The 24,683-nt window shown below is 43.0% G+C and overlaps 1 protein-coding gene across 1 annotated transcript; it reads right to left on the bottom strand.

The window, feature by feature from the left end:
• Nucleotides 1–26: 26 nt before the first annotated feature.
• Nucleotides 27–22,026, bottom strand: LOC134049308 (C2 calcium-dependent domain-containing protein 4C-like). The gene is made up of 4 exons (XM_062501633.1): nt 21,933–22,026; nt 10,880–10,910; nt 5,781–5,806; nt 27–1,373 (listed from the first exon to the last, which is right to left on the bottom strand). The coding sequence occupies exon 4, from the start codon at nt 1,317–1,319 to the stop codon at nt 27–29; it is 1,293 nt and encodes a 430-aa protein (XP_062357617.1). The 5' UTR covers nt 1,320–1,373; nt 5,781–5,806; nt 10,880–10,910; nt 21,933–22,026.
• Nucleotides 22,027–24,683: the final 2,657 nt, after the last annotated feature.

Genomic DNA, 24,683 nt, shown 5'->3' with positions numbered 1-24,683 from the left:
GACAATTTGTTTGAATATTTGAAGCACTACACTGACAACATACTCAATAAAGACAATTCCCGTTCTCCTAAGGTATAATCCCGTTTCATACTGCACCCTTTATTTGTTGCTTTCATCCTGACAGAGAGGCTGTACAGCTCTTCTTCTGCAATGCCATCAAAAAAGAAGTCCTCATTGAAGATGGGATTTCTGCTTCTCTTTATAACTGTGCTTCTCTGCTTCTGAGTTTTCCCTGGCACCAGGGAGAAGGAGATACAGCAGTTTATGTTTTTGGGCTCTACAGAATCATCATATAAACCCTCTGCACTGATCAGGCGGATCCGCAGCCTTTCATTCTCTGAGCAGTATTCAGCTGACAGCCTTAACACACCTCCCTTGTCCATCACCACAGTACTGTCTCCCACCAGTCTGTCACGACTACAAGTCAGGTCCACTGGAAACATGGGAGAACAGGACCTGCTAAAGCTCCGTATGCTGAGCAGCCCCTCGGAGGCCCTCCTGGTGGCACTGGGGCTGTTATCAGTGGAGCTGCTCTCCTCTGTAGAGAGAGAATTGTTCCTGGGCATTCTGCATTTGCTCTTGTCTTCCAGTGCTCTGCAGAGCAATCCCTCCTGACTCTGTGCTTTGATCAGGGAGCAGGGTCTGGGCGGTGACCTGCTGAGAAGGGGAGAACTGAAAGGTGAAGAATCACTGGAAGAGGCAGTGTCACTGTCACAGGCGCCTTGCCTGTGCAGAGAGAGATGCTTGGGTGGCAGTCTCACAGAAGAAAAGCTGATAGCAATGGGATTAGACATACTCCCCTTGCCACTGAAGGTGTTAGCCCTGGATCGAGACAGCTTCAGGCTGGGTAGAGCACCGCGTGGATCACCGTGGAAGATAGACTCCTTTCTCCTGGTGTGGGGACTCTCCAGCAAAGTGCAGAAGCCATAGGAAGTGGGGGCTCTGGGAAAGTGGGGCAGGGAGAGCGCTGCCTGGGACTGTGGGTCTGCATTGGTGCTTTCTTCCTCCGGAGCTGCAATCTCCTCTTCAACACTTTCCACCTGAATGAGATGTGGGAAAGGGCTATAATCAGAAGTAAGAGCTGCATCCACTGAACTGTGATCCTGGTGGAAGCCACTGCTTTTAATGGAGCCAGAGCTGGTCAGCCGGGGGGGAATACAGAATTCAGGGATTCTGTCAGGAGTGATCACATTTGGAAAAGCAGCAGCCCTCAGTCGGGCTTTTTCTGGCAGATTTCGGCCTTGTGGCAGTCCCAGGAAGGAAGAGCTGGGGAGGTTTCCATTTTCATGCGACACTTTGAACTTTTCCAAGAACCACATCACTGTCGCTGCGCAGGAGGTCCTGAGAGGGGAGAATTTAAAGGACAAATCCACCTGCAGACACACAGAGAGGAAAAAGTTCACGTACCCTTCTTGGACACAGTACCGCCAAGCAAAGCACAGAGAGGGCTATTCAAGGCAGGACCGGCAGAAGCCCATTCAATCAATCCCCATGCTCAAAACAGCCCCTACCCAGCACACTAGGCAGCAGAGTCAAACGGTACAAGAACGGAACGAAACCGCTAAAGAGAGAGAAAAGAGCATCGAGGAAAACGCCCCTCTCGCATAACCCCTACCGCGATTCGCCCTTAGCAGAGGACGCACCTTGCCAAGCGCCAGCCTTGCTCTCGCCAGCAGCCCGGGCTCAGCCTCAGCAGCTCCGCCCGGGGCGCAGAGCCCTTTTGTAGCCGTGCCGGGCGCCTCCCGGCCCGAGGGAAGGGCCGGGGCTGCCCCCGCACCTCCCGCTGCCGTGCGGAGCCGCAGCTGCCCGGCAGGAGCTGCTGGGCACCGGGGCCGTGCCTGGAGCGGCGGGGAGGGAGGGAAGGGAGGGGGGGGAAGGAGGGACTTGCCAAAGGGGCCTCTCACGGGAAAGCGCTTTCTGACCGTCTCCTTTCGCCCCCGCGGAGCGCCAGATGCTCCCGGCGCTTGGCACTCGCCTGCGAAAGCGGGGGACGGGGCAGCCCCCTCGTCTTTCCCCTGCGTCCAGTTTCTTTTTGATTAATACCTATTTACAGAGGCATCCCGAGGTGTTTCGAGATAACTAACGAGCCCAGGACGACGTTGTTTCCTGGAGATCATGGCAGCTTTCCAGCGTTAGAGCAGTAGGAAGCGGGGATTGCGGTTTTCAAGCTCGTTTGTAAAGAACTTTGTCGCGCTTCTACATCTGAATGTGCGTCCACCCCCTCCTTACTCACAAAAAACACGAGACGGCGGAACCCCGACAAAGCATTCTTATCACTGATACTGAGCAACAACTGAAAAGGGAATGCAGACGCAGTGAGGAGAAAGTCGAGGCACAAAATGCTTTGGCAAGCCACCTTGAAAAGCAGCAAGTCAAGCAGGCGTGACGCTTAACAGACCCTGCACAAAGCCAGGTGGGATCCATGAACTTCCTCACCAACGTAGCAGAGCCTGAACCGGCCTCTGCAAACTCTGGTTTTAGAGTAGCAAAATTATTCTGCAAGCTGCAAGTAGGAATCTTTAATGCAAAGTCAAGGAAGGCCTGCCAAAACTGGTTGGTTAAATACTCAGTTAAAGTCTGTAACACAGGGATAGTAGACAAATAACATTCTTCTTCCCCTTTTCCACTGAAGAGCTAAAGTGCATGTTTGCAGAGTGCTTGAAATAGATGAGATGTGCTCAGAGAAAACAAATCCCGTGGGCAACTGGGGTAGGAAACATTTAGAACCTGCTGAAAGATTTAGTTGGGTACATATGTGTTCTGGGTTTAAGCCCTGCCTCTCTCCTGTTTGTTTTATACCACTTAAACTTCCTTTGCATAATAATCTCCTAGTGATTAAAATCAGAAAATTCTTTTTGCTTCGTAAAAACATTCAAGACACCCCAAACATCCCAGTGACATTTCAGTTGTAGGAGCTCGCATAGGTTTACTTAGATGAACTTACTTGATACGGGTGTGCTTCAAATAATCTCCAATATAATTTAGAAGCTTCTGGAGCGGGTTAGTGCTTTCCCCAGCCAATGAGACTTTACAGCAGCATAGTAAGAGGAGTTACTGGAGAAGCTGGCACACTCTCTTTCAGGAAGCAGTATGTGCATCTTATAGCTGTTATTCAAACCGTGTTCAAACCATATTCAAATCCACTTCCAGAGAGTAACTGAGCTTGTTTGGATATATGCACCTCAGCCATTAATACCAAAGGAAAAAAATAACTCTAAACACGGAGCGAAATTGAGGAAATGGTGCTTTTTAGTGGAAACCTTATTACCTTCAGTAACAGATCACAGAAGTTGTTCATATACAGCAATCACGGCAACCAGCCTCAGGTGTACTAAGTTCAAAGCTGGCATCGGGCAGTGATGAAACAAAATAGCTACCCTGTTACAGGTATGTGATTTCTCTTCAGTCTCTTTACTCTTCCTCTACCTTCAGGGAAAAGAGTCAGGGCTTTCCCAGAGGTGATCAGAATCTCTTGATCACACTTGCCTGTCTCCCTCCGGTGACTGTAAAGAGGAACCGTACGCCTTACACGGGGTGATGGATCCTCCCCTTCCTAAGAAACCCTGCCCTTTATAGATATTTAACAGATTGCTCATGTGCTGGGAGTCCAGCAACACTTAAGCACTTGTACCTGCCCCGTGGAAATAGGCACTCAAATGTGTATATGCAGCTTCCTGTGTTCAGAGCAGATTGTCTTTCCTTGATTAGCTTCAGAACATAATTAAAATACGCTGCCAACAAGACTTCCTGTTGCTATAAAAAATGTAACTACAATAATTCACTTTTAAACCGGATGTAATCTGTGGCAAGTCTTTATTACAACCCTTGTACCAACAACCGGTGAGACCCTGGGATCTGGGCAGGGGCTGTAAAAAAATGGAATCTCCTACCAACACAGGAGGAAGTCGCGAGTTTTCCTTCATGTATTATTGATATTATTTGTCTCCTGCCGCTCGGACTTCACTGGGGACAGTGGCCCGGCTCAGGAAAGGTCCGTCCCCTCTGGGCAGCCCCTGCCAGCCCTGCCTCGGCGGGAGGCCAGGGAAGTCCGGGGTAATTAATACATGAGAATCCAGAACGTGGCTGAAGCTGACTGGTTCGAGGGCCTGGAACTGCAAGGAGAACCCTTTCAAGTGGTTTACAGGGGATAGAGAGGTAGGAGAGCTGCAGGAGCTGACAGCCCTTGGAGGATGTGCACCAGGGGAGGGGAAAACACTCCCTGCCCCATCTAAATGACTGGAAAGATAAAACCCCAAAACCTTCTGGTTCTGCTGTGAAAGGGGGAAAAGTGAATGCCAGTCTTGGATGAGACAGCACATAACAGCTCACCATTCTTAAAGCAACAGCAATGGCTGCACATTATATTACCTAAAATATTCGAAATTTCCGCAAGCTTTTGTGAGAATGGAGAACCTAGTTCAGCTTTATTTTGCTAAAGAATGCAGCAGTAACTCAGTTGTAGCTTCTTGAAGGAAGACTTCAATCAACTGAGAGGCACTTAGACGCATTTATTTTTGTTAGAGATTGGTATCATGAACAGATATAGCACATTGTATAGCATAATAATTTCTTCCTGTCACTTTGACAAATGTCAAAGATATCTATTAGGAGACTGCTCACCATTTCTGGCTTAAATCAATGGCCAAATCATTCTGCATTATTTTCATAGCAATACAAAGTAGTAACAGAGGTTCAACAAAACTAATCTGACAACATGGACTTTCTTTTTTGTATCAGAGTACCTCATATTTTATCTCATCAGCGAAGACAAGTTTCTGCATAGCTTTACAAGAAATGTCCATGCTCCTTTAAATGAACAAATGAATGAACAGACACCCAAGTGCTGGCAGCAAGAGCTCAGGAACTGCAGGGCCCTTCAGGCAACTGGGGACTTTATGCCAAGTACCTCAAGTACCTTGTGTCACAGCAGTGTGAACTGTAAAAATCTAAAGGTATGCACTGAGGAATTCATTCTTGATAGCATATTACATAGTCCTGTTACTATGAGGCTGAGAATTACCATGCAAAAGTCCAAGACAGGTATGCTGTTCCTAATTCCACTCAGACTCTGCCAGTTTCTCAAAAAAGTAATTTTCTACAGGGAATCAGGATAAAAATTCAACAGCAAAGTGGAGCAGATTTCCCAGGACCAGAAAGTTTACTATACAGCCTGGGTAATTTAGGTATGCTGATGGAAAGGATCCTAATGACTGGAATTGGTTTGACAGAGGAAGATAAAATAAAGTGAGATTATTTATTAAAAAAAAAAAAGAAGAAGAAAGAAATACAGTAGGCAGAAAGACTGCTTGCTTCTGGGAAAAAAAAAAGCAAGGATTTTTGAGCTGTGTTACACAGCAACAACTTTGAAGGCACATGGGACTCTCAGCCAAGGCTTGGCAAACTGCTGCCTTTCAGTGATAAATCTTAAACCTCAAAGGGGAAAAGGGTTCAGGTACTCAAAAGGAGGCTGCTGGTACCCCTGTGTATGGCCACCATTCTGAAACACAAAAGTGTCTGATCTTCCTTCAGGGAACTAATATTGCCAATACAGCTAAAGGATGTCCAGTCAGGAAGATAATTTTTTTGCTGGACATGTGCTCACTGAGAGGCCAGATGTAAGGTCACAGCCAAGTCACGCAGATGCAGACACAAAGAATGGGAATTGCATTTCCTCTAAAAGATTTACATTCCATAGAATACTCTGCAAGTGCCTTTAATTCACATTCTTGAACCCATGGCAGTGGCAGAGGTGCAGAGTTTGGGCGGGATTATAGCAAGACAGAAGAAATGCATATCCAAGGGACTGCTGTATAAATTGCATTGTTAGTGGATGTTTCATTGAAATCTTATAGGGCTGAAAGTGATGAAAACCTAAAAATTCCCATGACATTTCCCACTGTCGCAGCTCTGTATTACAGACTCCATGTTTTTTTCAAGAATTCTGTGATCTGGTGAAAGCAGAACTGCCCCTAGGCTGCCTTGTTCAGGTCACTCTTCTGTTGTGGAAGATAAACTTACTACTGTGTCAAACAGCTCAATTTCAGGGCAGGTCTCTCCCACTAGGGCCAGATAACTGCCTTTTAGGATTCTCAGGAAAAAACGTCCACCAAACTGATTAGGTCTTCTCACAGAGATGTACTTGTGTTACAGCAGTAATGAGCTCCAATTATGTCATGGCTTTGTAGAGTTACTGTGCTGTGCCTTGTAGCAGGATATATCCTCACTAATGAAATGTGAGAATTACCACTGGTATTTTCCTCAGAGTAAAAACAGAAATTAAATCAGGCAGTACAACTTTATAATTTATAGACCAGGCTATTTTAGTTGAAAGGGACCTACAACAATCATCTAAGTCCAGACCAATCCAGGGCTCCCCAAAAGTTAACAGCGTGTTATTAAGGGCCTTGTCCCAATGCCTCTTAAAACATTGACAGCATTAGGGCATTGACCACCTGTCTAGAAAGCCAGTTCCAGTGTCTGACCACCCCCTTGGTAAAGAAATGCTTTCTAACATCCAGTCTAAAACCATCCTGACCCAGCTTTGAATCACTGCCACACATCTAGTCACTGGATCCCAGAAGAGCTCAGCACCTTCCTCTCTGCCTCCCTTCATCAGGAAGCTGTAGAGAGCAATTAGGTTGCCCCTCAGCCTCCTTTTCTTCCACTCAGGCAGTGTCCTCAGCTGCTCCTCAGCTACATTCATTTCAAATTCCCTACTTAGACACAAAAGCATAAATAAACCCTTCGTGGAACCATGTCTATTCTAGTAGCCTCGACAGAAGAATATTTTCTGCAGTTTGGTCCCATGTCAAATGTAGTCTAATTCAATGGTCATTCTCATGTAACCTAAATTAATTAATCCCACATAAAGTTACATTGACACCTGCAAGGTAAATCACACATACTGAGAGAAAAACTATTCTCTCCATCTTGTTTGTGGTCAAAGTAAATTTAAATATGCTAAAAATAATTTTTGTTTCCAAATAAAAATGAGCCTTTATAAAAAGAAACAAAACAAAAAAGTCTCCACAAACCTTAAAATCAACAAGGATCACTTCTATCAAGGTTGAAGAGAGGACTGTTGTGCCAGGACTATGTATTAGGAAAGCTAAATCTGTGTTTATCCATGCAAAGAATGTATATTTTACATCCATTTTAAAAAGTCAAATTAGAGAAAAGCTATGGATCTACGTGTTGATTTTTTTAATAATTTTAGACATCATTTTATGCCTCAAAGGAAGACTATATGAGTCAGCTAATAGGTAATTACCTACTACTAGCACTTTAACCAGGTATTACCAAGTCAGTCGTTTTTCTTTGAAAGAATAACTTCCAGGGTTTCCCTGCTTGCCATCTTCCTTCAAGACACAAAGCTGTCAAGTTAGACACATGGTGTGTCCCATGATTTGCACAAATAATACTGAGCGTTTCCTCTACAAATGTGCCATATAATATTCCATATAATAATAATAATTAACTATATAAATAGTTATGCAGAAACTTGTAAAAGGTGATAATGATTTCCAAAAGTATGGCAGGGTTGATCTATGCACTGCAAAACACTTACTGGCAGATTTTATTAAACAAGTAGCTCTTAATAACCTTCCTCCCTGTCCAGTCACACCCACCAGAGTCCTTCTCCAAAGAGCACAGGTCAAAAACAACCTTAAACTGAAAAACAGAGGAAGGATCTCTCTGTAATGCTCCTGAGATCCATGTTCTCAGCACTTCCTGGCTGGCTGCAGTGTGTCCTGCACGTACAGATGACATGTCTGTCTTGAAGCAGCAACCTGCTGGTACACACAAGGCTCATGAGAAGGAACAAGGCAGCAAGCCAAGGACATTTCAAAATGGATAATTCACCTCATCAAAACATGCTGGATCTTGACTGGGAGTGTTTAGCACTTCAAAAACAGGTGTGTTGGCAAACACCTCTTCCCATCATTTTCCATGCCATGAGCTACAAAGACTGAGATGTCACTGCAGGAGGAGAGTTTCTGAGCTCTGCCCTAACAGCAAGTGCAGTTGCCTGCAGGCCATGCAGTCATACTGTGATGGGTTGTGAGAGCCCATAAGCAGAGCCCAGCTCCAAGGAGTTGTGTGTGGAGATTCTGTCCTTCCTCCCTTGACCCCAGCCCCATTCCCAGTGGGAGGTAGATCAAGAACCAGGTTGGGGAATTCTGCTGCAGGAGCTGCCTCATAGAGGGATTCTAATGCTGCTCATGGAAAAGTGTGCAAAATACATAAAGAACAGCAACCTCCAGATGACTTCCTCCTCTCCAGATGACACACAGTGAATCTCTAGTTATTTATAGCAGCTTTCATCTACACTCTAACTTCAGATTTGACTGGGAAATACTCCTGCTTAGCAGCAAGTTAAGACTACAAGCTACTCCAGGAAGCTTCACCTATCACTGCAAATTAAATATTTTTAAAAAACCACAAAACCTCATTAATAACTGAAGAGTAACTTTTTTTCCCCTGAAGAGGAAATTTTAGTTGAACATTTCTTACAGCTTAGAGTGGCACACCACATTGCTGGAATTTGCCACAATATCTTGATGGGTAGGACATGTAGTCATGAGAGTTAATACCTTTCAGTGGAATACACTTCAGAGTAGTTTCACTAACCAGAAGCATTTCATTAAGAGAGAGATGTTGCTTTTGGTACAATGAAGTTCAACCTTCAAAACAAAGCTCAAAGCTAGACTCTTCACCCTTAGACTGTCTTCAGCATTTCTGTGTACAAAAGGACAGTTTGTTTTCTAAAATGTCCACATTTTTAGACTGTGGCTTTCTGTCCTCTAGGTTGTGTTTCTGCAGGAGTATTTCCAGAAATGGGATAGCATTCCACTTTTTCTTTCCCTTTACAAAACAGGGCCTGCTATGGCCCTGACTCTGCAAAGCTTTATACAGACGATTTATGATTACATCCCTTATCTGAGAGCGCCTCATGCCCAAAAAACCTTTGAAGAACAACAATCCCTTGGGTTATCAGTGGTGGGGCAAAAAAAAAAAAAAAACATTAATTAACCTGATACTGGTAAGAGGGATCTGATTACAGGAATCAATTTGAATACTTCAGGCAGCTTTGGGAAAAGGCTCAGGATTTTGTGGACGTGTTGGTCTCGGTCTATGGGAGCAGAAAGGGTGAAAGAGCAGACAGTGACAGTTTTGTTATCATGAGGAAATGGATTGTCAGAAATTTCACTTAAAGGAAAATTAGAAGAAAAGTCACAAGTTACTATAATTATATCCTGGGATAAAGCATCAGCTCTGGGGTGTGTTGTGGATCAAATCCCAGAACGCCCATGTTAAACGTGCTATTAATGGTTTACAACCAGAGATTTGTAGCAAATTAGGCTAAAAGTGCTTGGAGAACAAACAACACTGGCTCACAGCAGCAAGCAAGAAGAGTGGAAGAAATGCAAGGATTTCCCTTGACAAAGCTCCTGGCAACTCAGGAATCCATAGGCATGAGAAAAACTGTTTAACCACTGCTACCAAACACAGAGTTTAGGCATATGACCAGATATTACTGTAAAAAGAAAAATAATATTCAGTTATTGCCGTCACACACAATATTCCCATCGGAAAAGCAGAAATAGGCTCATGTGGCTTTAACAGATTCTCGGGCACTTGGTAAAAATTGTTTCATGGTGAGGAGCTTTGCTTAAGCGGGGAGGACAAAATGAAACCCTTTATTGTTCGGCTTCCTCATGCTTTCACTCCCTGAAGCGAGCCTGAAGTCGGAACCCTGCCTCAGCCCCTCTCTGCCATCCCGCAGGCTCCCGCTGGAGCGGCAGCGTGGATGGAGCGCAGGAGCTCGGGCCCTGGGACCCTGCTCGGGAGCGGCGCACGGGCCCAGCCCGCGGGGCGCTGGGGCTGATGGAGGCTGCGGCCCACACGGGAACGACGGGCCGGAGGAGAGGCCGCTCACGAATCCTCGGAGCAACGGGACGCCGGGAGCTGGCGGGCCGAAGGCGGAGAGCGTGCTAGCAGGGGTGCGGGCTCCAACGCCACAAGAGGCGGCTCCCGGCGCTGCGGTGGCGGCCGAGCTTTTCCAGCGACCTTCCCCCTCCCAGAGCCTAGAGCGAGCGATGCCGGAGGCTGACTGCCCTCCCACCCTCCTTTACCTGCCTCTGATCTCACGGGATTGCCCCGGTTCCCCTCACCCTGCGAGAGAACCTCCGAAAAAACGAACAGGGAGTCTCCCCCCGGCCGCTAGCCATCGGTGCTTCTTAGCACGTCAATGGGAAAAAATTCCACAGACCGAGAGAAAAGGAAAAAACAACCCCCAACAAACTAATAAGCTCGGTACCCTGGCTTTGATTATTCCTAATACTGAACTCCATGGCAGCAGCACCCTTACTCTCTGCTGTTTGCTCTTAATTGGAAATTGGGAAGAACTTAGCTAATTAAAATATTACACTTGGCAATTTACTGCTCAGCAACTTTCCTAAAGCAATGAAGACTGTGATTCATTGAATGACAGATGATCTTGATGGAAAAGATCTTTAAGATGATTAAGTCCAAAAGCAATTAAAGGGGTAATAAGGCCAGAGGAGCTTCAGCCCCCCCACATATTTAGCCCTTGTTGTCCATTCAAAGATCAGCTCATTTGGCAGACTAGCTGGACAGTCTTTAGGCAGACTAAAAGTCATCAACAACAGCCCAACTTCACCTGTAAACAATTTGCTCTCCTCTAAGAATATAATTCAGATCTCATCTGTTTGTGATTAGATCTAAGTCAAAGCCCTTTAGAAGTTGAGGAAACTTAGTGACCTTGGACTTGATCAAGTTTTCTAAAGGAAACTTGCAAAATAAGCTACAGGTTTGTAGATTTTTCTTCTCATTTTTGAAGTATTGCTCAGGTAACAGAGAGCTGCTATGACACACTGATAGAAGCCCTTCAAGGATGGCTTCAGAGGTACGTGATCTTACTGGTACTATGCAGGACTACATTTCACCCATTGAAAGAAGTGCCAGACAAAGGAAAAAAGGACTCTTGGGCTTGTGCTATTAGATGAATACTTCAATTTTAAATATTTTTTTCAAACTGCCTTCAGTGTGCTGCCCAGTGAAATTCTGGAAAAGCATTTCCTGAATCAGTTTAAGTTAGTAGCACATGTCCTTCAGGCAAAGAAATCCTTTATGGTTTATTTCTACGGTAAGATAGCATTAAAAGAAAGAATTGACTGAGTATTACTATCAGTGAATGGCTGACAAAAAGATGGAAGATTGATCTGATCACAGAATATGCAAACAATTTATACCTTGTGGGGGGTGTCGGTGAAAAACAGCATTAAAATAAATCATCATTAGACCTCTGGAGAGAAAGCAGCTGGGAATGGGCTCATGCTCCCTCCTCTCAGTCATGCTGGCTTCACTTCTGTGTAATTCTGCTGACTTCAGACTTCCACTGCACAACTGAGAAGAGAATCATGTGTCAAATATATGCCATGCTCCCTTCGACCCAGCTTAGCAATTGTGACTCCAGAGTTACCCCCATTAGTCTTTCTGTGAAGAACATCATTTTCACTGAGCACTTGAGATCCACACCATAGAAAACCCGTGCTTTAAGAAAGCTCCTTCATGAGGAAATGAAAAGGGCTGTTCACATAACTGATCCTTCAAAGCATAGGTGTGAGCAGACACAACCAGAGTCTACGAAGGGAGCCCAGAAGCAGACATGCAACTGCTCCATGTGAGCCTCAGAACTGAGAGCTGCATCTCACCTGACAAAGTCCATCAGGTTTATATATGCTGAGCCACAAAAGAGACATGCCATAGTTTCCCCACCATTCCTGGCATCTATAGCCAGTTTCTCTAGACAGTGATGAGTCAAGAGGACAATATTTCAAAAACAAGAGGATATCACAACTCACTGCTCTTAGTTACACTCATTTCTATCCTCTATAAAGATAGTAATTTCCTGAGCCAAAACTATTTCTCTTGCTTTCCCATTGTCTTTGCTCCCCTTCTCTTCCCAAATTATGATCTCACTCCTCACTATTTCGTAGCTGGTTCACAGATTGTTAGATTGCAATTAGATATACATGCATGGTACCACCTGCTACATGTTTTTTGTTTATTTTTGGCTCTGAAACAGCTGTTGATTTCCATTTTTGCAAATTCAGAGTAAAAGAGAAGAGGGATTTTTTTTTTTCCCCAGATGCTTTAATTTTCTGCAGGATATCAGGACATGTAGCAAACTCAGAAGAAAGCTTAAGATCATAGTCAATCAATGTTTTACCTAAGTTTTGTCAGTGAAACAATAGACATGTAATGTGTTTAGAGTCCCCAGAATTATTCAGGCCCACGACCACATCTGTTTGTCTTTACGTATTTTTTTTAACCTTCTCCTGATTTTAACAAAATTCACACAGCAAACCAAGGAACTGGAAATTTTATAAACCAATTAATAGAATAAGAAATTATAAAGCAATTAATGCACCAAAAATATGCCAAAAGGCAAGATGGTAAGATCTCACTGCTCTGTCTTGAATGCCTCATTTTAAAGTGAGGGAAATAAAGATATACACTGCATCATCTACATGATTTTTCAACTCGCTGACTCTAAGTCAATCCTTGACTTTCTCAATAATGAGGCATAACTTTCTCAAAAGCACTGATGTGTGTGAGCTTACTTGTAACTTCTTTTGACCAGTCAGCTGTAGAAATGCAGGTAAAAATCACAGCTTTCTACTGCTTGATGTGAAAAACCCAGTTCTGAGTTATCATAGGGGAAAGAAACCTGCTGTTGCAGAAACACAGAGCTGGCCATGCTCCCTGAAATAATTGCTCCTTCCTCTTAGAGAAACACTCCCCAGTACATGGGTTTGCTTGAGGTGTTGAACAGGGCTCTAGTAGCACAATATTCTGTGTATAGCAATATTAAAGTCCCCACAAAAACTTGAGATCTGTTCACTGTTGACATGATTCCAGCTAGTGAGTATAAACAAAATCCATCTTGAGGGATTTTGTTTGGGATTATCTTCCTCCAAACATCCTACATGAAAACCCCCAGAACTGGTGATTAGTATAGTTCCCCACTTGGATGGGTTGTATGTTAATGCTGGGCAGGAGGATACTATTCCTTCATTGAATTGCTTAGCAGATGCAGTGTCTAAGCACACAAGAAACACCTGCAAAACCTGTCCAAGAGCCAAAAATGGCTTTTGAGTTTTGGGATTGGTAGATCCTGTTGCCCTGTGACCAGGTTTTCTGAAGCAGCATAAATTTCCTTGTAAAACTATAAATTTGTAACTGACTCCTTACACAGTCAAAAATGCATAGAAAATCTAATGTTATGCTCTCCCTTTTCTTCCCCCACTCCTTGTCTAATATATTTGCTGTTACAAACTGTGACCAGTTTATAGCTGTTTTCCCAGCACTGACTGCTGTTGCACACCTCCAGTCTCATGCAACTGGGAAGTATCTTGTGATGGGTTGGACTGTACCTGGAGTTCTCCCCTGCAGTGGGATAAGCTGGCTGGCACAGCAGGGAGGTTTGGACACCAACTGGGATTTAAGCTGATTGGGAATTCTGCTGCCCTTCAATAAGACCTAAGCAAAACAGCGCAATGAAAAATGCTTACAGTTGTTTTCAGCAAGGCAAAGCACAAAGGACCTATGTGTGCAGTGACAGAGTTGAAAATATACTTACACACTCAATGATGGGAATAAGCACTCAGTAGGGTCTCTTGAAATGACATTTTAAACAGCATCTGAATTATGTGACTCGCACTTACAGCTCAGGTACTTTTACAGTCTGCACTGCTTAAGTCTATCCACACAAGGCAATTCCATGCCTTCCTGAATTCAGCCCCTTGACTGTTCAGTTCTCACTAAAATATACAGCAAAATATGTACTAACTTCAGGCACAGACCATTTCCCCAGCTCCATCTAGTCAAACAGCCAGCTCTCTCAAATCCCTTCCCCAGCTTCTAGCCAGGACACACCTTCACCCAACCTCCTCCATCTGAATATTGCAATGTGAACATCAGTACTTAATGAAAAGACACGGAAATATCCCTCACAAGCTGCTGTCAATTCCAACCACTGATCAGAGTGTGCAGAAAGCCACCAGATCTTCAGCCCCTAGGCCTTGCCCTCCTTGCTATCTGAGCAGCATAGCCTTTGAGACTTCAGGAGTCAGGTGTATGTCTGCATGGATAGGGCTCTGGTAACTGGAGATTCCAAGGGTACAGCCCTGTCAAAGCCTTTTCTTTACCCCTAAAATGACAAGTATTACAGGGTTAGTCTTTTCCTTAAATTCAAATAAGAAAGCCAGTTACTAACATGGAACATCACAGACCTGAGTTGAAATTAAACTTTGGGGTGAAATTAAAGATTATTTTCTGGATCATGACTAAACAATTTATGTTCACTACTTCAGTTTCCTTTAATTCTGGGGCAATAAAGCTGGATGCTATCTTGAAATTCAATTTTCCCATTAATATTAATCCTTCATGTACTTGGAAGTACCTTAATTTTGTTCAAGCACTTAGTCACTACAGAATTTTCATTTTGCCTTCATTGCCCCTTTTTCACTGGCAGAAGCACTTTTTCCCCATCTGGGTTTAACTTGAAATCTGACTTATGGCTTTCTCGGATAAGTGAAAAATGAATCCCACTGGAGGCCTGATAGACCCTGGGTGTGTAGGATGGGGAAACGAAGCAATGAGCATTGAAGATGGCTGCATTGAGAACACACTACCTATCTTACAAATAGGAAAGCAGTAGCGAGCCCAGCCACCAGCAGGCTGCATCCTGGATTGACCCCTTGTTACACGTCGTTGTTAATTTTCTGATACCCCTTGAAGCACTCACTTAAGACCTGTGCATATGCCCCCCTGTCTGAGGGTGGCATTATCTCAGTACCTGGTAATCACTTTCCCTGTACCCTGCAGTGCACCAACACAAAAGCACTATGGTAATGCAAGCCCCTGGTTGCTCTTATTAGCTCACTACAATTGCAAGCCCAGCTTTGGAGACCTTTCAGCTGAACAAATGGAAATCTGCCTCACCAAAGTGCAAAGCATAAAAAGAGAGGAAAACAAGGGTGAACATCAAGTATAAGATGATTTTATCTTGTAAATCTTGACACAAAAAGGCTGCTCCTACTTACAGCTAACAGGCTTTATTCCTTGAAGAGACTGAGTTCTGAAAGAAAGCTTTCTTCTGTAGTTACAAAGTGGTAAGGCAAATACCAACCTCTATTTTCTGGGGAGTTTTCCTGGCCAATCCTACAAGGCCAGTATCTGCCTCACAGAAAGGAGATATAACCATTGCAAGCATATCCAAGAGATACTGACCAAGCATGTCCAATTCCCAAGCTGTGAGCGACGTCCCGTTACTCTCTCCTAGGCAAAGGCACAGCTGTCCATTCTGCTGTGTGTTTGGGGCATGCTCATCTCTTGTTACCACTGTGGCACAGATGACTCCACGTTGTAGCTGCAGCACTGCACAGCCTTCCCCTCTTCCTCCCTCTTCAACTCCCTGTGTTTGAGTACCAGAAGTGCACAAAACTGCATTAACTTAGCAAGACTGTGGAAGATAGGAGTATCATAACACTTACAAAATGGATTCCAGTTTCCTAAATCTGTACATGAAGCTTAGCTATAAATCCTTTTCTCATTAGTTACTCCTGGGCAGCAGTCAACAATGAAGAAAAAGTTCTGTTTACGCAGGCAAGAAGAAGAAAAATCTGACATTTTTCCTAAGTCATTTTACTTAGGTCTCCTGTCAAACGAGAATTTTTTTTTTCTTTCTACTTCCTTCCTACCCTTAAACATGCATGATACACAAGAAGTTCCAGTCCTGTTTGCTAAGGAAAGCTTGAGATATCTGCAAAGCTTGAATGCCAGCTCATGAGGGCAAAGGCTTGCACTGACAGGGGAAAGCACAGCTACAAAGCCTGTTCTGTTGCTAAAGGAGAGATATTTCTTCCTTCCTAGGTGGTTAAGAAATAGTTAAACCATTCCAATTCTATGAGCATAAAGTAATACTAAGTAAAATTCAACTAGAACTGCTAGAGTAAAGTTGTATTAGGATACAATTGAATTAAACACTTAAGGAATACAAAACATTTCTGTGCAATCTGTGTTTCTAATTTGTGTGGTATTTCCAATTGGCACAGTTACATATTACTGAAGGAATGCCAAAATCATTCCTAAGGCAGGATGCTTACACTTAGTAGTAGTGTCTAGTATTGCTTGCTGCAGTACTGCAACTGCCTAACTACAGGGTTATCCTGGCAACCTCAGGAGCAGTGAAAGGGAAAAGCCCAGCTCACTGTGTCATGAGGGTGACAACTCCCAGTTCTCTAGAAAAACACCTGATAAAACAGGACAATTCAACCTGTGATGTAGCTGCTGCTTCAGCACCATGCCAGCCATTTTTAAGATTCCCTAAATGCTTGCACAGAGAGACAACTGATGTCTGGCAGGCCAGGGTTCAGATACTACCTCATCTTATGGCCTTAGCTCAGCAACATCCTAAGTGCCTATTAGCCACAAAACAGGGCTCTACCTCATAACTTCATTGTGTTCTTTCTCTCTGTCAGTAGAGCAATAGTGCCAGTGCTCACCAGCGAGCTGTGGGAATGCCTAATCCTGCCCCACAGATTGCAGCAGAATTTGTGCCATCAGCTTCAAGAGGTGTAGGATCAAACAGTTTAAAAATAGCTTTTTCAAAGATAGGACACAAACTAGCAGGTCTTGAGCTATTTCAAAATTGCAGCAGGGTTCTTAATGGCCTTTTTAGGTGATGGGCTCCTTAAGAAAACTGATCCTTGCCCATTGGACTGTTTTTCCTCCAAGAAAATGGATGCCACTATAGACCTAACCAGTTTTTCATTTTCGCTGTTGCCACAGTCACAGCTCTGACTACACTGCTGTGGCTGAGACATTCAATCCTGATTCTGGCTGCTGAATCAGGGCCTAGAAAAACAATCTGACACACAGAGCTTTGTCAGAGTGGTAGAAAGAGGCAATGCAAAGAAATCCTGACAAATAGGAAATTAATCTAAAGGTGCCAATAGTTACTGAAGCTCTGTGAAAAATACATTTAACAAAGTAAGGGGTTTTTGAGTATTGCAACATGTAGATGAATTGACATTTAATTGCATGGATGAGTTATCCCTAGACACAGAGTGCTGTACGTTGTGACACTTCAGTATCATTCCTCAATGCGTAATAGTGAAGGGAAAATCCTTTTGCCCCTGGTGTGGCAGCATTCCTGCTAAATCCATCAGTATTTGTGTCACAGAGGGGACTGCACCTAATAAGGTGTAAGTAAGCCTCTATTATATCTAGATATTTGGGCGAATCTGCAATCCAGACTCCTTCATGGAAATCCAGTTTAGTGTCTACAAAAGAGATTACGCTTCTGGGCAAGGGAAGACTATTCCATCTCAGAAAACTCAGAGGACAAAAATGGTTGGAAGTGTGCCACCAGATGAAGTTACTCATTGGACTCAGCAACAATTGGTGACATTATTCCAGTATCTTCTGGATAGAATTGTGGAAAAGTAAAAATAACACTTTTTAATGACTGATTATTCATAGACTGATTCTCTATCCCTCACTTCCTCCACCAATTCAGAACAGGCTGCTTCTAGGTCCCTTCACAAAGGCTCACAACAGCCTAAGAGCATTCTCCACAACTCTGACATCTGGAGCACTCTCCTGCATTTCTGCACCTTGCCAATTCTGTCTGCACACCACATAAGAGCCCACAACTTGCTGCTCTGCTGGAACAGGTGACTTTCACTTCAGTTGTTCTGCTAATCTTTCATACTTCGTTTCATGTGGGTCTAACTGTTTTGTCTGTCTGTAAATATCCATGGGTGTCTGCCACTATTCATCAATAGTTTCCCCTGACAGTTGTTTTTAAAGCAGTATCTGTTTGATTTGTGAAGTGGCTAATGAGTAATTGAATGCATTTTATTTGGAATATACAGTGAATGCAAACCAACCACCAGAACTGGCTCCAGGCTTTTTATCAGCATAAGAAAACTATGCTGTGCTGCCCTGAGGATGAAGTGCATATATTACATGCAGATCTGGCTTTTTCTGCCACAGAAAAGTGAACAGGATCCAGCAAAGGTTCACATGACCCATTTTTCCTTAAGTAGATGCTGTTTCATACATTCTCATTCCCTTTCCTGGCAGCAGCAGCTGCCAGGTTGGTTTTCAGGGCTTTGCCAGAGCCCATTCTGCCATCATTACTGCTGCCTCCTTTGCTTGTGCCTGGATCTGGCCCTGCCAAGTACTGAGACAATAGCCTCATTCAAAAGTAAAGAAAAATCCCCAAAATCAACTCTATGAGTTTTACCTATGCATATACTTTCACCTCACTAGACATTATTTATCTAGCAATAACCTTCAAAGTTGAAACAAAATGATGTGCAGTATGTCTCAATTCCTACCTTGTCTTGGGTTTAACTCTCAGTGAAGTCTGCTGCATTATGTTAAAAGAAAAAAAAAACAAAAACAAAAACAAACCCACCTCTGCCCAAACTGCCAAGGTCCCTACTAACTGCTTCTCTTTGGTAAATGAGGTAGGCATGTACATGCACACACATGTTCACAGACACCTACTGCATTCAAAAGGCAAAGAACTTGTTTTGTGCTTTATTTGAATGATCAAATGTTTGCAAGGGTACCTAAAGAAAAATACAAACTCTAAAGCCAGCTACTCACAATGCAGGGTGCAGAATGTCATGCAAAGCCTAAGAATGAACACCAAGTTCCAATTAGGATACATGCCCCAGCGAAGCCTCAGCTCATGCTTCATAATTAAAAAAGATGTACTACACTTAAGAAATCCCTCAACAACCTTCATGAGCACAGGCTAGAGTGATATAAGAGAACTTGTACTGCTCCCTTGCTTTGGATACATTTTTTTCTTAGCAATTGACCACAAAATGTGTAATGATACCTGTTCCTATGCCATACATTCCAGCAAGTAAAGTATCTGGGATTTATCCACACAAAAGTTTCAGATCTCTCATTCCCCCTTCCTGCAAGATAAGGAGGAGGAACATACAGCACAATGAAGACTAAACCATTCTGGAAGGAATGCAGGTCTGCACTGAAATAGTGAATTTTACTCTTGAGGTCATAAATACAATCCAACAAGAACAAATAATTTTGTAGAATTCATTACATCTGTGGGAAGAAATCCATGGGTCCATTTTCCAGAGTTGGGACAAGCTGTCTCAAGTACAGCCTTGCAAAGAATTAAGCTGTGGGAAGGAAGGGGTGGCTTGGCAGAAATAATAAAGCTGGTCAGGGAGTAAGGGAAAACTGCCAAATACTCAAGCTCTGATTACAATTAGTAGATCTAAAGACTCTTCTGTTATCTCTAAAATGAAAAATAAAAGGTTGGGGAATGTTTAGCCCTGCTCTAGTGGTATAGCTAGGTACCTTAGCTGCTCCAGGACACCCCACCTCATGTGCATTACAAGCAGCAGAAAAGCAATGGACATGGCCCCTTTCAGGGAATAATGTCCCTAGAAGGGGCTCGATGGCAGCACAGGGCTGGCAGTGTGGCTTCCTAGAGAAATACAAGGGACCTGTGCTTGAAGTAGAGTGTGGGAGAAGGAGCAGTGCCAGCCATCTTTGACTTCCCACCACCCAGGAGGAGATGGGGCAACTGAACATAAACAAGGCCAGCCCTGGAAGCTAAAATGTTCCCCAAAACCAGAAAGCCCAAAGGTGTCACACAGCTGAGAATAAAATCTAGAGCCATAGCTGTTGCACTTATGTTCCCCCCAGATCTCAGGTATGCCAGAAGTAGTACAGTTCTCATTAGTAACTGCTGTTATAATTTTTAAAAGGCTGTTCAATCATTATTGACTTAATATATCAACAAAAGACCATATCAATCAAGAGATTTATCAATGAAGTCACAGAAAAGGCAGCTTACTTTCAAAACAGTCTAAGATAAGGATTCATAGGACACAAAAAGTATGTGCTGATCTATTTTTATGGAAATAAAAATTACATGGAATATTATATTATGAGCTGTCCATGATTTCATATGAAGAGTAGGAATTTTTATTTATGGAGGGGAAAATCTAATTTGCTATTCCCATGGATAAAAAGCTGATTATATGTGAACTTATCAATCATAATCAGAAATTATTAATTACTTGGTTGATGCCGTTATTCTTATGAACCTATGCATGAACATAGGTTCGTTAGGAACATATGCATGAACAAAATTATGTACTCTGATTAGAGCAGGAAGCAGAAATAACAGCATTAGCACAAATGTCTATAAAATGCCTCTGCAAACAAGAATGAAACAAGATCTAGACATGACTTCAGTTAGATACAGGCCATCCTGATGTGCACAAAGAACATGCACACAGGTAGAGGTTGCTTGCTCAGTACTGCCAGACAAGGACTCCACTTGCACACTTACCCTTAAGACACATTATGCAGAATTATGAATTATGTGTAATTATGGTCTCCCACTTAATAGCAGAAGTGGCTCTTTTCTTCCCACACAAACCTTGTAAAAGTTGATCTTTTTAATCAGGTTTTTATAATGTTTCATTCTTCACCCATTTGGATAGCATTGGAAGAACTGACCTAAGACTTTATTGTAAAAGACAGATTCTCAAAAATCTACTGCCTTCTTTATGGTAATTGCTTTTATCCTCCAAGTTACTGATTGTCTAGGTCTATGAAACCAGTGTTTTTATGGAGCAAAATTCTACCCAAATACTGCAATCCCTTTCAGAGCTCAAGACTATTCAAAGCATTGCCACCAGCTATGAGGAAGAAATTTGCTAATCTTTTGGGCGTCCCCCCCCCCCCCCTTTTTTTCCCCCTCAGATTTTAGTATTTGTCAGCAATACAGTAAAATACCATTGAGAAAAAGCACTGGCATATTTCTACCACAAGAAACTTATGCTTTTATGTACATATACTGCTTAATAAAAAGGAAGAAAAGATTTTTCGTACTACTGTTGGAGCATGTTTAAGGATTTGGTTCACTTAAAAAAACAAACAAACAACAAGACACCCAACAGGAACACAAATACCTAGAAAGACACCCAACCAGAATCTCAGGTGTGTGAAAAGTTTGTTTAAACTAAGGCCAGTAAACGCTGTAGCAGAAGCCTTTGGCAGGGCTTCTCTCTTGCTGTGGAGAAGACCAGAATCACAAGTCTGTGGAGTACATATGAGCCCACCTGCCCCTGCTCACAGCTCAATGCTTGCCTTACATCTGATTGCAGCACCCACTCCAGTTGTTAACATCAAGGTACAAGGACAAGGGAAAGCACCAGAAACAGTCAGGAAGAAACAGACTGGGGAATCAACCTATACAGCTTCCTGACAACACAGATGACAAATGTCTTCCTGTACTTTGGATTACCACATATCTTATCTTAGAAGTAACTATCCCAAAACACAGCTCCATTTTCCTGTGTGTCCTGGTTTAGGGCAAATTTGGAAGGAAACCTCCAAATGAGGTCCTAGAAAACAGATTCAAGCAGTCCCTCCCCCAGCTGGTTCAGGGAAAGATTTCCTCAAAGTGGAAAAAATCTGTTTATTTAACAGGCAAAGCACTCCCCAGCACAAAAATGAACAATACTAAACAGCAAAACCTCTTGCCCCTCTGAAGAGATGACAAATTCAGCAGAGTCCCTCCCGTGGGTTGCAGCCTGGCTCACTCAGGCTGTTCTCAGTCCCTCCAGAGCTGGGAAATGTCACAGGCCAGGCCTGGTGGGACACAGCTGTGAGCTCCTGCTGCTCCTCTGGGCTTTTTCAGAAAAAAAAACAAACTCTGCACCTCTTCTCTCCCCCTTCACTCCTGGAATCAGCCTTGGAGCTGCAGAACTCAGTATTCAACACCAACAGAACAGACAATTGGGGAAACAAGCATCATAAAGTCACCCCAGGACAACTGTGATTTCATTCCTTGGCTCTCCAGTGGAGATCAATAATCACAGAAGTGCTGGCTTGCCTGCAGAAGCCTGGGGCCATGCCATGGAAATCCCAGTGTGGCCATAAAAAGAACACAGCAACTGAACAGGAAACAGAGGAAGGAACAAAACTAATACTTCAGCTCCTCAAATCCCACGCGTTACCCAGAAGTAAAACTTTACAAAAGGAAGGCCTTGTAAAATCATGGCTCAGGCCTGTTACTTCAGCTAAGTAGAAAAGGACTATGGGAAAGAGACTCAGCTGAATTAGGGACAAAAAACCAAGTTATATAACCATTACATGTTCACATCATGGTGTATGGTGGTTGGCTGAATTATGTTCGTTATGCTTTAAAACTACGTAACTGATAATGGGCTGCTTAAAAAGGCCTGTTTTTTGCAATAAAATGGTTCTCCTTTGCATTTGCCTGGGGTCTCTGCATCACTACGGACCCTCACCCACGCCCAAGTAGTGCTAAAGTAGCACTAAAGTAGCACATGGCCCCAAAGCAGATACTTCTGTGTGGTTTTGTTTGAGTGAGGTGTTTGCAAATAAAAATTGATTTAGAAGAGTTACACTGCTGGTACACATGGAGTTTACACTATGGGCCCAGATGTTCACATTTTATTAAACACACACATTAGAGGAGACTTGCAATAAAGAATAGTGGGATTGATGCCATTTTTTCTTCAGCAAAACTCCATCAGGAAATAATCCTCTGTCAACTATAGGTCTGTCCTGTGGTACCACACAGACTCAGCCAAAGCACGTTTGATTTATTTAAATATGTCCAAGTCTGTGTTTCACCGTTTTTAAAGATTTTATTAAAAATAATAAATAATCAGTATTTCTGAACAATATAACAACTTGGTAAAAATGAGGCACAACTCCTATCAGTCATTGAAGGAGATTAGAGAGGAAAAGGAAACAGAGCTATATGCCTTCAAACAAAGAATTTAGATAACATGCAGTATTAGGTAAGGTGCCAACAATAGCTGTCATTTGAAAGGTAAAGAATTTTGTCTAACACTGAATCACCCTAGTGCGGTGGGTTTAGCATTGGCCAAATTGCCAGTGCACCCATTAGAATTATTTACTCATTTCCTGCTGAGAAATAGGATTAGGAAGAAGGCAAAGCAGGCTCAAATTTTGAAGGATATAAAAGAAAACTCTGTTAATAAAAACTAAAGGAAATAAGAATTAGAATAAAATCTCCAGAACACTACTCCTGCCCCAACCTCCTCTTTTCTTTTACTCTGACAAGGTACAGAAACAAATCAGTCACCATCTCTAAAATAGTCTTTCTCCAATTTACTTAGGGAGAGGAGCTCTCAGTCTATGGAGACTTCTCCACAAGAAACAGTTCTCTTGTGGTTTCAAGTTCCACCAATAGCAGCCACCTGGGAAATCTGCAACCATGAAATCCCTCCCATCATTTTCACAGCCCTCCCACAGCTGAGTTTATGGGCCGTATCAACTCATGGGCCACACTTTAAGGATTAGCAGTTCAAAAGCAAAAACTCCCTTCACCTAACTCTGAGATCTTTGGGAACAGAGGTCTTCTTCCCTGGAGGCAAAGGGTTTTCATCACTCCTCTCTCTCTCTCTCTCTCTCTCTCTCTCTCACTCTCTCACTCTCTCACTCTCTCACTCTCTCACTCTCTCACTCTCTCACTCTCTCACTCTCTCACTCTCTCACTCTCTCACTCTCTCACTCTCTCACTCTCTCACTCTCTCACTCTCTCACTCTCTCTCTCTCTCTCTCTCTCTCTCTCTCTCTCTCTCTCTCTCTCTCTCTCTCTCTCTCTCTCTCTCTCTCTCTCTCTCTCTCTCTGTTCAGCTTTCTCAGTGGTTTAACAGGTTGCCAGTCCCCAATGGTCTTTGTCAGATGCAGAGGAAACTCCCAGCATCTCCTCCCAGAAAAATAATTTCTGTGGGCATCTTCCTTCCTCCTCACCAAATGTCATATGTACAAAACCAGCACACCTAGTTAAAGAATTACAATAAAAATTACTCTTTATTCCAGAAACAGAGTTAACATATTGTAACATCTGGTGATGCAGGGAAACAGCAATGCATTTCCTAAAATACCTGGCATTGTTCCAGTGCTTTATCAGCATTCTGAAAATACAGGCAATTGAAAAAATACCCATTACTGCTGCATGATATGAATTTCAGACAAAGCAAAAAGTTTCAGCAAAATTCCATACAAGTCACATCCAATTTAGATCACACCATGTAATAGCCAAGCCGTTTAGAAAGCTGAATTCTGTTTTCAAAACTGTGATAAAATATTTTCATGTGTAATTTGTACAGCAAACTTTATGCTCTGGATATGGACAAGAAAACAAGAGAGGGTCAGACTTCTAAAAATCAACACTGATTTAGTAGGTGTTTTTGAAAACAAACCTGGCAAAGCATGTATACTGCTACTCAGGTACACCTGGAACCTTGTATTACAGAGTCTGTATTATTTACTGTTCATATTGAGAATTTTCACTTAGATGGATGTGGATTTGTGGACAACAGTCCTCATTCATTTTCTGATCCTTCTTGCAGCACTCTTGAAACCTGGAAGTGTTCATCAGACCAGAATGTAGATCAGCTGAAAACAGAAGTGTTAATACGTTTATCAGAAGCCACAGAAACACATAACCAAAAGGCAACTTGGTTTGCCTTCTGAGGGACAGCTTTACGGAAAACACTGCTGTTAGGGAGTCAAACAATTATTTA

The sequence above is a fragment of the Cinclus cinclus genome, chromosome 13 (genome assembly GCF_963662255.1).
Source record: "Cinclus cinclus chromosome 13, bCinCin1.1, whole genome shotgun sequence".
NCBI lineage: Eukaryota > Metazoa > Chordata > Aves > Passeriformes > Cinclidae > Cinclus > Cinclus cinclus.
Note: the sequence above shows the minus strand (reverse complement) of the source record. Positions and strands in the feature narration are given on the sequence as shown.